Here is a 12,862-nt window from a genome sequence, read left to right as displayed (position 1 = left end):
ATGAAGCATATAATTGAACATGTGTGACCAGCTAAACTTTATCTTACCTATGTTCCTGTTTCTTTGTATGGCTCCTCACTGAAGATCCACGGAAACAGAAACTTTGTGCCTTATCTGTGTGTGTTCATCACCTGTGACAATGCCTGGGCATAGTAAATAATTGTAGAATGGGTAAATTAATGATACAAGGATGGCATGAACAAATGAATCCTCTGACCCCACTGTGATAAAACACAGTAGAAGAGGATAATGCCAAAGATGATGAGAGAGTATGGAGAAAATTTTCCAGCTGTTGTCCACTGATTCCCAGCTCAAACCCATGTGCTTAATGTTGACTACATATACTACTCAATACCAAGAATTCCTGGGCTTTTTGAGTTTGTCACATTCATTAAATTCAAACACATAATACTTCTTGTTTCCTTCTTGTTATGATAATCTTCTGAAATTTGAAGTCATCTTCTGAGATATTTAGAAAGGTCTTCCAAGGTATAAAGCTAAAGCTTCAAGTATTTCTCTCTTTTTTTTGCAATTTTTTTTATTTGAATTAGAAACAAGATTGTTTTACATGTCACTCCCAGTTCCCTCTCCCTCCCCTCCTCCCCTACCATTCCCCCCCCCAACTAAAACCTACCTATCACATATCCTTTCTGCTCCCCCTGGATGGTGAGGCCTCCATAGGGTGTCATCAGAGTCTATCATATCCTTTGGGATAGGGCCTAGGCCCACCCCCGTGTGTCTTTGCTCAGGGAGTATTCCTCTATGTGGAATGGGCTCCCAAAGTCCACACCTATGCTAGGGATAAGTACTGATCTACTACAGGAGGTTCAAGTATTTCTTGGTGTTACTTCTTTTTGTTCTATTTCCTTGAAAGTTCCAGAAATAAGATTTGTGATACTTAATGGAAAGTCCTAAGCCCCCACCCAGCTAATTTCAGACACTCACATTCTTCCCCATCTTTTCTTTCTGCTGACATATCTGGTCTTTTCCTTATGGTAAACCAGAGTAGGGAAATCTGTCTAAGGATCAGAAGTTTGGCTCAGTAGTAGAGTGTTTCACTCTCATGCAAGGCTCTGGGTTCAAATCTCCAACCCTTGGCCCTATGCTTGATTCCCAGAATCCCCAGGATAGAAAAAGAAAACTGATTCCCAAAGGGTGCAGACATACATGTAGGCAAAACTCACATAAAATTTGTTAAAAAGAACTGGGTGTGATGGTGCACACCTTTAGTGCTAGCACTCTGAAGGCAGAGGCAAGCAGGTCTTTGTTACAGGCCAACCAGAGCTACGTAGTGAGACCCTATCTCAAAAACAAACAAACCTTGTTATAAATGTCAAATACAAAGGAAGAATACCAAGTTGCATGTGTGTCTCCAATATCTCTATACACATTCTTCAGCCTTTCAACAAGCGTGGATAAGCGTGACTTTTAAAACCAGGAAAGCAAAATACAGGAAATTTAAAAATAGGTGGGAATGGATTTCTGACTTACTGAATATTCAGACTTAAAGGACACAGGATTGAGATTGTATATTTAGTAGCCATTTATTAATTACTTGCTATCTGTAGTTGGGATGAGAGAAGAAACAGCCCACTTTAGGTCATTTTGGTAGGAAACCCACAGGGATGAACAACTAGCTGTAGTGCCATGCATGGAAGTCAGTGTCTGAGAGATGCAAAGGTCTCACCAAAGTAAAAGGGAAGAAGCAAGCAGCTCATGGTAGCTGTCCTGTGAAAACATATGCACTGCACCACAAATCACAAGTAATAGGAAGAACTACTCTCTATTTACTTATTCTTAATTCAGTAACCCTATCAGGGAAATATGTGACTACCTCCATGTACCAACAGTGCTTTTTTTTTCTAGTTTCTGGAATGTGGCACTGACCAAAAACCTCTATGCCCTTAAGGGACTTTATATTCTAGTTGGGGTGGGGTGGGGTGGAGTGGGAAGAAACCTAAAGACCAAAGACATCTTTTTTTTTTTAAGAAAAATCAATTTTATTTTTTATGTATATTAGTGTTTTTGCCTGCATGTGTGACTGTATACCACATTTGTGCCTTGTGCCCACAGAGGCCAGAAGAGGGTCCACTGGAACTGGATTTACAAACAATTGGGAGCTGCCATGTGGATGCTGCAAATTAAACCTGGGTTCTCTGCAAGAGCAGCTAGTTCTCTAACAGCTGAGCCATCTCTCCAGCCCCTCAGTGACATCTTAGGGTCATTTGCCCATAGAAATAGACTGAAGCTGAACTTATACTCAGCAGTCTACGGTGGTGGTGCACACCTTTAATCCCAGCACTTGGGAGGCAGAAGCACACAGGTCTCTGAGTTCAAGACTAGCCTGTTCTACAAAGTGAGTTCCAGGACAACCTGGGCTACACAGAGAAACCCTGTCTTGGCAAAAACAAACAAAGAAACAAACAGAAAACAAAAAGATGGAGGAGAGCTGTCAGACAGAACAAAGGGAAGAAACAGAAGCAAGGAAAAGCACAGTGTGCTCAGAGAGCAGGAATGAGTATGCTGGCTCAAGGCTTTGAGAAGTTCACAGGGCCCACTCATGGTAGATCTTACACACTTTACTCTAGTGCTTGATTCTGTTGGCCTACTGCTGTGAAGCTGGACAATCCACATGGACCTCCATAATTGGTCACAGGACAACAGCATGTTGTACTCTGTCCCCTCCTGCCTTGTTTTACACACATTCAAGTCTGGTTGTATTGATATTAAGTCTTGCCATGTACTTAGGAAAATGACTTCATTACAAAGGTGCCTTTTGCTAGTGGTTTTGTTTGGTTGTATTTAGGTTTTTGTTCCTTTGAAACAGGGTGTCACTTTGTAGCTCAGGCTGACCTGGAACTCCTCTTGTCTCAACCTGGGATTATAGGCATGTGTCACTCTGCCTGGCACACAATGTAGTTTCAGAGTAACAAAAAATTCCACAGAAAAAATATTAAGAGAAAGAGTAGAGGTTTTCTTCATATTTTGAAGTCAGAAATAATCTACTTAAAATCTGTCATTGGAGCTGGTGGTAGCCATTGATCCCCACACTTAGGAGGTAGAGGCAGGGGATCTTTTCCAGGACAGCTGGGGCCACTCAGAGAAACCTTGTCTCAAAAAAAAAAAAAAAAAAAAAAAAAAAAAAAAAAAAACTGTCGTTCTAGTATTCTGAATAGGTTGTTCATCTTCAGACCTGTTTCTATGTCAGGAAGCTATGCCATTGTCCATAATCTGGGTTTTGATGGGATAGGAAATGGGTCTTAGGAAGTGACTCACTTTCAACAACAGTTGTGGTACAACTCAGTAAGTGGATACAAGAGGATCAGAAATTCAAGGTCTTCAAGGTCATCCTTAGCTTCATAGCAAAATTGTAGGTCAGCCTGGATTACATGAGAGGCTAAATCCCCACTCCCAAGAGAAGAAAATATGACTCACTTTATTATTTTCTATTTGTATAATTTGGAACTATTCTATACTTGAGACTGAGATCTGAATCATGATAAAGCCTTGTGTGATAGTGGGACTTGGGGAAAGTGTTGAAGGCTTTTTACTAGAGAACTAGAAGACACATGTCACATGACAGACAAGACTCTTCAGGAAGCCTTGGTAGAGGCTCTCTCTGTGGAGTTCCCTCTGGAGTATCTTGAATTTCCTCCAGGGTCTGTGTCTCAAAAGCAGACCATGGTGGTTGCCAGTTGAGACAGTAAAGCACTTCAGCTAGTGCAGAAACATTCATATGGATCAGCCCCAGTCTCCACACTCAGTCATTGGCTTGCTTACTACTTCCAGTGATTCCAGAGGAGCCCCAGGCGATGCCCAAGCACTGCAATCCATGTACATAGTGTCTGCGTTTCCACTGCATGCACTTCCATGATAGCCTCTGGTGGAATTTCATTCAAGTGCCTTCTCTGTTACTTATGCCTCCCAGGTCATCTTGGTTCTGTGTTTACTCTTGCCACATTGACCACCATTCTTAGAGAATGGTTTGGTTGACATTTGGAATAAATGGAGGCATTATGCTGAATAAGCAAGCTGGAGCCAACCTCCAGGCCCTCTGCTTCCAGCATTGCCCTCTGCTCACTGAACCTGATTACCTCCTGAGGATCCAGTTTCTGTTGCAGTTTTGTTTAATTTTCCAAAGTAAAACTTCACCTCATTATGATAGTTTTACAACACTAAAATTTCATTTCTCAGAATCATCTCAATATTTTGATCCCTGGCTTTTGTTATGACCAGCTCACATCTGCTCTTTATCTAACCTTTTTGATTTTGTCCATGGCCATCCTACATTGCAGGCTTCTCAACCAGATGAGTTGACCATTGAGGAACATGAGGTGTTAGAAGTGATTGAAGATGGAGATATGGAAGACTGGGTAAAGGTATATTCCTTTGCTCATATCACCCCTTCTTGTGATGTTTTAGGCATTTATTTTGGTTCTTGGTCTATTCCATCCAAATTGTGTCTACAAACTTGTTTTTTTCCCTTGTCTTTTAACCCAGGCTCGAAATAAAGTTGGACAAGTGGGTTATGTTCCAGAAAAGTACCTACAATTTCCCACTTCAAACAGCCTACTGAGCATGCTGCAGTCTTTGGCTGCTTTGGACAGTCGGTCACACACATCCAGCAATTCCACAGAAGCAGAACTCATTTCAGGCAGCCTCAATGGAGATGCTAGCGGTAAAGACTAAAATAAGACACTTAGTCTGGTCACAGTTGTGACCTAAACTAGTACCTGGAAGTTACTAAAGCCTTCAGTAGGTTTAAAAGCACTTTATGTCCTATGTCTTCCTATATTTGATAGCACTAGTCCTGTTTAGTAGAAGCTTACAGTTACTTTCAGTGAGTAAAATCTTAAAACTTAATCTTGTCTTGTATGATGCTCAGTAGTTGTCACGGAGCAAAAGAGAGGCTGTGAAATCAGTCCAGGTGGCTAGACATGGTGTGTGTACACCTGTTATTCTAGTAACTGAGAGTGTGTTGCAAGTTTGAGGCCAGCCTGGGCTATAGAGAAGACCTTGTCTTAAAGTCTAGGGCAAAGCAGTACATTTGTATGTTCTTACAGTTCATCTTTCTCTTGCTTCCAGTCTGTTTTGTGAAAGCACTTTATGATTATGAGGGCCAGACAGATGATGAGTTGTCCTTTCCTGAGGGAGCAATTATCCGTATCGTGAACAAAGAAAACCAGGATGACGATGGCTTCTGGGAAGGGGAGTTCAATGGGCGAATTGGCGTTTTCCCATCGGTGCTAGTGGAAGAACTCTCAGCCTCAGAGAATGGAGACACTCCTGGGACAAGAGAGATCCAGGTATGTGAGAGGGAGAAAGAAAGATAAACCTCTCCTTCATTCTGTTCCTTAATAGCCTGATGTCTGCACAACTGAATTTGAAAAACTAGAGGCTTGTTAGGACTTTGTAGAAAATTACCATCTTACATTCCATTCTCTTTCCCAAATTGTTTTCTCTGAATTCATTAAAATACTAAATTTCATATGACATTTAGAAAATGATTTTGCTGCCAGGCAGTGGTGGCACACGCCTTTAATCCCAGAACCCAGGAGGCAGAGGCAGGCGGATCTCTATGAGTTCGAAGCCAGCCTGGTCTACAGAGTGAGTTCTAGGACAGACTCCAAAGCCACAGAGAAACCCTGTCTTGAAAAACAAAACAAACAAACAAACCAACAAACAAAACAAAACCGATGATTTTGCTGGAGAGAAAGAAGCCAGGGAGGAAATGTGTTGTCTCCAGCTAGCTTCCGTAGTATGGCCCTTAGCTGGCCCTTCTACTTCATGAGACCCCTCTCTCTCCCAGGTTCTACCAGAGCTCTAAGGGGCTCAGTTTCCTTCACAACAGCTAAGTGTTATTTTACAGGAAATTGTCAGTTTGATTTGTCCTCTTTAGAGATCTGTTCCAGCAGGCCTGGCAGATAGAAGGGTAAGGCATGTGACCATGACTGCTTAGTCTGACATGTAGAAAACCTAGGGAAGTCAGTCAGAAACTCAACCAATGATTTTTATCTTCACACACAGACACCATCTGTCCCCCATTTGTTCTTCACAAGTTTAACTGAATTGCCTAATGGAAGAACCCCAGAGAATGGTTTGACTTGGCAACTGTTTAACATAAACTAGAATCAATGGAATAATGAAATCTGAGAGGGAAGTGTTAAGTGCAATACAAAGTTGAAGCTTCAGAGTTTATTGTATGCCCATTTGCTTCTATGAGGCTGACAAGTATTAACAATTATAACTTAGCTTCAGAGAAAGGGAAGGCATACTGAGCAGTGAAGCAGCCAAGCTCTTCTTCCTGAGGAGAGCATCTAGTAACTGTGCCTCCTTTATTACAGATCTCTCCATCACCCAAGCTGCACACATCCCTGCCTCCACTGCCGCTGTATGACCAGCCTCCCAGCAGCCCGTATCCCAGTCCAGATAAGAGGTGCTCCCAGTTCTTCCCCCGGTCTCCTTCAGCCAATGGTAAGCATCCTGAGCACATGCCCACAGCACTCACGTCTACACTAGTATCTTTACTGTTCAGTTATCAACCTCTTGGGTTCTCTCCCTCAGAAAACAGCCTTCATGCTGAATCACCAGGGTTCTCACAAGCATCAAGGCAGACTCTCGACACCTCATATGGCAAGCTGCGGCCTGTAAGTCTCCTATTTTAAAGGGTTGTAGAGTGCATAGTTCTTCCAAATTGAAAGTGAGAAATTCACACACACACACACCACCCCCATGGTCCCTGTTGTTACCAATCTGCCATGCAATAGTTTGGAGAAGTAAAAGCTATTGGAAAGAGGCTATAAAATAAGCTGGATGTAGTGGTGCATGCCTTTAATCCCAGCACTCAGGAGGCAAAGTCAGGTGGATCTTTGTTAGTTCTAGGATAGTCTGATGTATATAGCAAATACCAGGCCAGATGGCTTAGCAGTTAAGAGCACTCACCTCTACTGCAGAGGGCCTGAGTTTGGTTCCCAGCACCAACATACATGGTGGCTCACAACTATCTGAAACTCCAGTTCCAGAAAGTCCAGTGCCCTTTTCCAGCCTTCTCAGTTACCAGGGAGGCACATGGTACAAATATATGCATTTAAGCAAACACTCAGACACATAAAATAAAAATCATTTTTTCTTGAAAGGAAGGCTATAAAATAATGGATCTAGTCTACATTGGAACATTACTCACTGAGCCAGGGGCGATCAAAGAGGGTAGCCATGCAGTGCTTAAATACAAACATAACACAATTGTGAAGTGAAACAATTTCTTACCATACATTTATTAAGAACCCATTTTTCAACCGAGCTGTAGTGGTGCACACCTTTTGTCCAAGTAGAGAGGCAGAAGCAGGTGAATCTCTGAGTTTGGGGCCAACCTGGTCTACAGATCAAGTTCCAAGACAGCCAAGGTTCCATACCAACAGCTCCCTCATTCATGTCTTTCTCCTGAACTTTGGCTTGTGGGATCACAGCTTAGATGCACCAGACCCACAAACTCAGCAAAATGGAGTTAAATCTCTTCTCTTCTGGACATGTTCTCTCTCCATCTTGCCTGTGTAGGTGAGTGGAAGTCACTCCCTCCAAGTCTTGGAATCATTCCTGCTGCCTTATGGGTCCCAGTCTCCTATCCCTCAACACAGACACTTACCAGAGTAAACCAGCTGGGTTTACTCTCAGAACCTTCTGATGCTCTGTACTGTTCAGGTTGACATCAGCACTCATCCAGATGACCAGGATATGTCCTACATCATCTTCAAAGTATACATGCCTACCTACAGTCTCTTCTCAAGCTGTTGAGTCATGTTTTCCCATCCAGATCTGGCACTTCTTAAAACTAACCAAAACCTCTGTCTACATATAAAACCCAAGTTTCTTGTTTCTTTTCTTTCTTCAACTATTTTCAGTGTTGGGATTGAACCCAGGGCCTTGAGCCTGCTAAAACACTCTTCCACTAGGCTACATTCCCAACCCCATGTTTTTTGGTTTGGTATGAGACAAAATCTCATGGTATGCCCAGACTGACCTCCATCTTTCTGCAATTCTCCTGCCTCTACTTCCTGCATGCTAAGATTACAAGCATGCACCACCATGCTTGGCTATCTAGGTTTCTTACTGTAAAGCCCTTTACTACTTGCCCCAGCCCATCTTCCCAGCCTCCCTACCTGTGGCTATCCTCAGAGACATAGTGAGCAGTTCCACTCTCTACACTGTGTCTTCTTTTTGCTACCTCCAGGCCTTTGCTTTGGAGAGGGGTTTTAGGGCTATCGAAGCTTGTGTGCCTTAGGACATCCAGCCTAACAAGCAGTCTGATGTTACATTTCATGCAGAACAGTGCCTGCTTTTCAGGGTAGGTAGCACATGGAAAGCTGGGAGCATGTCCCAGACCCCCGGCTGTCACTGTCTCTAAAGAGGGGCATTAGAGCTTTCCATGTGGCGGGTTCTGAGTCAGGAAGCTGACTGACAATCCTATAACTGTCTCCCGCTCAGGTTCGAGCGGCACCCCCACCACCCACACAGAACCACCGACGGCCAGCTGAGAAAATGGAGGATGTGGAGATCACACTGGTGTGACAGTGGGTTTATTTTCCGTTATTGCTACAATCAAGGCCGGGCTTGGAGTTTGGCCAGTCGTTTTTAGGCACCTTTGCATGATGATGACTCTGGAACAGAGCAAAACTAAGGAGGATTCTATGTGACTGGTTGGCCTGATTGTGCCTTTTTTTGTTGTCATTTTCTATGTCATCTCTTCTACCATAGCACAAACCATAGCGGGTCCTAGAAGCAGATGGGAGCAGCTCTCATGCCTTATGGTGGCCCATTTTTATATGAGACTCAAGGCCAGGCCCAGAATTACTGATCGTGTGCGCTTGTACAGTATATTACTGTGGTCACAAGGCTGTGGCAAAGATCTCATGTTTCTTAAGTGGATTTTGCTCTTCTGATTAAGTATTAATCAGATTATGTTCCCTATATAAGGAAGCAAGAAGGATCCAGGAGAGGCTGGCTCCTCCCTGAGCTTCATTCCCATACTGAAGATGCAACCTTACTGGGAAGAAAGTGGACTGACTGCCTAAGCTTAGCGCCAATTGCATTAATGCACATCTCTTCCACAACTAACAGATTAAAATAACAGTGTCCTTTGTATTAATATTTATGCCATTCATTTAGTATTAGTGGGCTAACCTGAAGGGGCTGAGGCCACGTCTTGCCCATTACCTAGACTAGTAGAGGGAGGTTATGGCAGAAGCAGAAGTGGAGCTTCCAGATCTGAAATGAGCCACTTTAATGTTCTTTTTGTCTTTTGGGTGTTTTCCCTCTTGGTTTTTACAGTGTATGCCCTTCTGACCTTTGAACCCAAGTGTCTGGCTGCATTGAGGACACAGGCCTACACTGGGCAGCTCCTCTACTGGGAAGGCCCTTGTATTATTTTATCTCCAAGCCAGAGTACTGGCCCAGATATCAGGTTGTGATTAATGCAGAGCAGCTGTCACCTTCAGCAAGTGCAGCTTCAGGTCCTGCTGCCCTGACATTTGTCTGGGGTGAAGAACCTGTGGGCCCTGGAGGAAACCTGCTTTCTGTGGAACAGATAAAGGACTGCACACCTACACAGGTGAAACCAAGGAGACCAGACCTTCAGGTGGTGGGAGAGCCATGTGCCGTTGCCTATGGCACAGCAGCAGGCCTGAAGGGCTGCCCACACTGGACTGTAGGTCTTCTTGACCTAGGGAACAAAGTAATGTTTGCCAATTCTCTTTACCTTGGTTGGGGAATGAAATTCACAGATTTAAAGGTTGTACAATGTTTTGAAATTTCCATCTCTCCTGAGAATCTCTAAAAACTTGAAATGCTCACATGTCCCCGTGGGATTTTTGACTGATACCAGAGCTGAAGGGGTTGTCAGTCATTGACCACTTTAGCAATGATGCTCTGATGAATCTTCTCCATGAATTTGGATTTTTGTTTTTTGCATTTCTTTATCTGTTGATCTATTTGAGGTCTTTTTATGTTTATCAAACTTATTCTTAAGTTTAAAAAGTTAAAAGGGTGTTTTAAGATTTTTCAAATTTGCTGATCTTTAAAGTGCTTATAATAGAGCAATTCCTGCCACCCAGTCTCTTATTCTCTTCAGCTAACCAAATTGTGCTTGATTTGAGTTTCCCATAACCTCAGAGTTATTTGAACTCTTTTGTTATATTTTAAAATATTTTTTGGAAGAGCTGCTAATTTTATTTTAAGGAACAAAGTTGTAAAAAAATATGCCTCCTTTTTAAAAAGTAATCCTTCTCTCCAAGCTGCATAACCCGGCATCACCGTGCACAGGTCAGGGCTCAGAGGAAGCCTCCGTGCAGATGCGCTTTCTTTACAGTGGCTGTAAAAAGTTTGTATTTATTATGTATAAAATGTTGAATAATAAAAAATGAAATTAAGTTTTCCAAGTGTCCTAATAAAAAAATAATGGTTGATTAATCAGGCTTTGAGAAAGAGTGGAAAGGGGAAAATGCTTCTTACAAAAACACTACTGGGCCCTGCTTAAACTACTTCCCCTGTGCAGAGAGCAGGAAGGGAGTCCACCCAGGCAACAAGATCCTGATGCTGTTCTTTTTTAGCAAGAGGAAAAAAACAGGTAATATATTTGAGGCCAGGACTACTAGCCATGCTGGTGATCTAGTTACAAGATGAGCTCCTGTGGCTTACAAACAACCACAAGCCAAGGACTGAGAACCCAGCCTGGGTGTGGAGGAGCTCACAAGTTACATATATGATACGTATCATATGTAAGTGTGCTTGTGCCACAGCACATATTTGGGGATCAGGACAGTTTTTGAGAGATGGCTTTCTGAGCTCTTTGCCCAAACAGGTCTCCCGTTTTTGTTATGCTGTGTACTCCTGGACCACCCATCTTATAGAAGCTAGGTCACTGTGTGCTGCCTTTCTTCCCTGTGGGTCCTGGGAATTGAACTCAGATAGTCAGGCGTGTGCAACAGGAGCTCCTACTCACTGAGCCATCTCACCAGTCACATTGTGTCATTCAATTGTTTGGCTATGTAATAACCTAATCATTCCTTTTGTGAAGAGCGTTTAAGTTGTATCCAGCCACTTGCTCCTAAGAAATTGAAGCTACTATCACTGTGTATACTTCTTTATAAATTTGTTCCATGTAAATATTGGGCAAATTCCTAAATGTAGATTTTGACAGAAAGGGTATATATTTACATTTGTTAGATTTTTTTTTTTTTTTGCCAAATTGGCCTCCAAAAGAATTGCATCTATTTATTTGCATTTCCACCACCAGCATGTGGAACAACATGGATTTGGAAGTCAGGTATGGGTCATTAAATCCTGGCTGAGCCACTTGGGGCAGCCATAAAGACTGACCCTGTGTCCTACAGCTGAGAAGCCTAGATCCCGGAAGGATACAAAGTATGCAACACAGAGAGGCACACAAACACTGCCTACACTACCATCTCTCAACCTTCAGTGTCTTCAGGGCGATGGGTCCTCTTCCATTCCCTTGCCACACAGTAACCCACAAGAACAAGGTTTGAAGTGCTTTAAGTCTGGAAAAGACTGTAAGGACATATTTTCTGCAGTGAAAACAGCTCACTTTCAAGTCTGACTTTAGTCTTGGAGATCTGGTCTTCATCTTAGGTCAGAGTTCACCTAGTTGTCCTATCCCAGTGCCATCCATGTTGACTTCCTTTGTCACAGGAACTGATCAAGCCGCCAAACCATAGACTCACTGTTGATTACCTGGGCCCTGCCTCTCTGAGCCCAGGTTCATATGTCAGAGTCACAGTAGGAGGCTGTTATCTGGCTTTAGCCCTGCCCACTGCCTAATGGGACATCTTTCCATCCTCCCCTCCCAAGCTATTACCCCACCTTTAAAAAGGATGCAATGAGCTGGGTGTTAGTGGTGCACGCTTTTAATCCCAACACTCAGGAGGCAGAGGCAAGCAGCTCTCTTTGAGTTTGAGACCAGCCTGATCTATATATCTATTTCGAGGATAGCCAAGGCCATACAAAGAAACACTGTCTCATAAGACAAAAACGGGGCTGGAGAGATAGCTCAATGGTGAAGAGCACTGGCTGCTCTTCCAGAGGTCCTGAGTTCAGTTCCCAGAAACCACATGGTGGCTCGCAACCACCTGTAATGAAATCTGGTACTCTCTTGTGGCCTGAAATTATACATGCAAACAGAACACTGTATTTATAATAAGTAAAATCTTTTTTAAAAAAATGCAATGAAGGTGACTTCAGTGGGCTTATCCAGCTTCCTGCTAGATCAGTTAAATTATTCTAGATGCAGCGAAAGGGGAAGGAAGAAAAGTAAGGAAGGAAATAAATTCAGGCCTGGACTCATCCCCAGAGAGACAATTATTATGTTCAGTATTATGATACCACTCCTGGGCTGCACCAGTCCCAGCCACAGCTCTAGGATGTGGTTCTAATTACTACCCAACTCCCTCTTGACTAGCCTCTGACAATATCTAGCTGACTAAATCTTCTGCATTTATCGTGAGTTGGTGTGTATATGTATGTGTCACTTTTATGTCAGAAAACGGAGAATTGAAATTTTCCTGAAATCCTGCAACATGACATAACCAGTTTGTTTCCCTCCTGGACTCTTGCTGGGTTTGCTTTGTTAAAGCAGGAGGAGCCAATGAGAACACCAGAGCGTCTTGTCCCTGGACTATTTTCTTTTGGACCCAGTGGCCAAGAAAAAACATTGGACTTCTCCATGTGTTTTCCTGAGTGCTATTCAGGAAACGTGTTTTTAAAAGCCCCCTGAATGGGGCTGGAGAGATGGCTCAGTGCTTAAGAACACTGACTGTTCTTCCAGAGGTCCTGAATTCATTTCCCAGCAAAC

At 43.0% G+C, this 12,862-nt stretch overlaps 1 protein-coding gene across 3 annotated transcripts in view; it reads left to right on the top strand.

The window, feature by feature from the left end:
- Fchsd2 (FCH and double SH3 domains 2) overlaps positions 1–10,426 on the top strand; it is a 210,325-nt gene extending 199,899 nt beyond the window's left edge. For 2 of the 3 annotated variants that reach the window (XM_027407812.2, XM_035442346.1), the window contains exons 15-20: positions 4,296–4,379; positions 4,501–4,678; positions 5,086–5,306; positions 6,345–6,474; positions 6,565–6,647; positions 8,482–10,426. In XM_027407812.2, coding sequence (XP_027263613.1) covers positions 4,296–4,379; positions 4,501–4,678; positions 5,086–5,306; positions 6,345–6,474; positions 6,565–6,647; positions 8,482–8,565 — 780 coding nt within the window. In that variant the 3' untranslated portion in view covers positions 8,566–10,426. The remainder of the gene's footprint in view (positions 1–4,295; positions 4,380–4,500; positions 4,679–5,085; positions 5,307–6,344; positions 6,475–6,564; positions 6,648–8,481) is intronic. The other variant, XM_035442345.1, reaches the window with a different exon arrangement.
- Positions 10,427–12,862: the final 2,436 nt, after the last annotated feature.

This window comes from Cricetulus griseus, chromosome 3 (assembly GCF_003668045.3).
Source record: "Cricetulus griseus strain 17A/GY chromosome 3, alternate assembly CriGri-PICRH-1.0, whole genome shotgun sequence".
NCBI classification, from domain to species: domain Eukaryota; kingdom Metazoa; phylum Chordata; class Mammalia; order Rodentia; family Cricetidae; genus Cricetulus; species Cricetulus griseus.
Note: the sequence above shows the minus strand (reverse complement) of the source record. Positions and strands in the feature narration are given on the sequence as shown.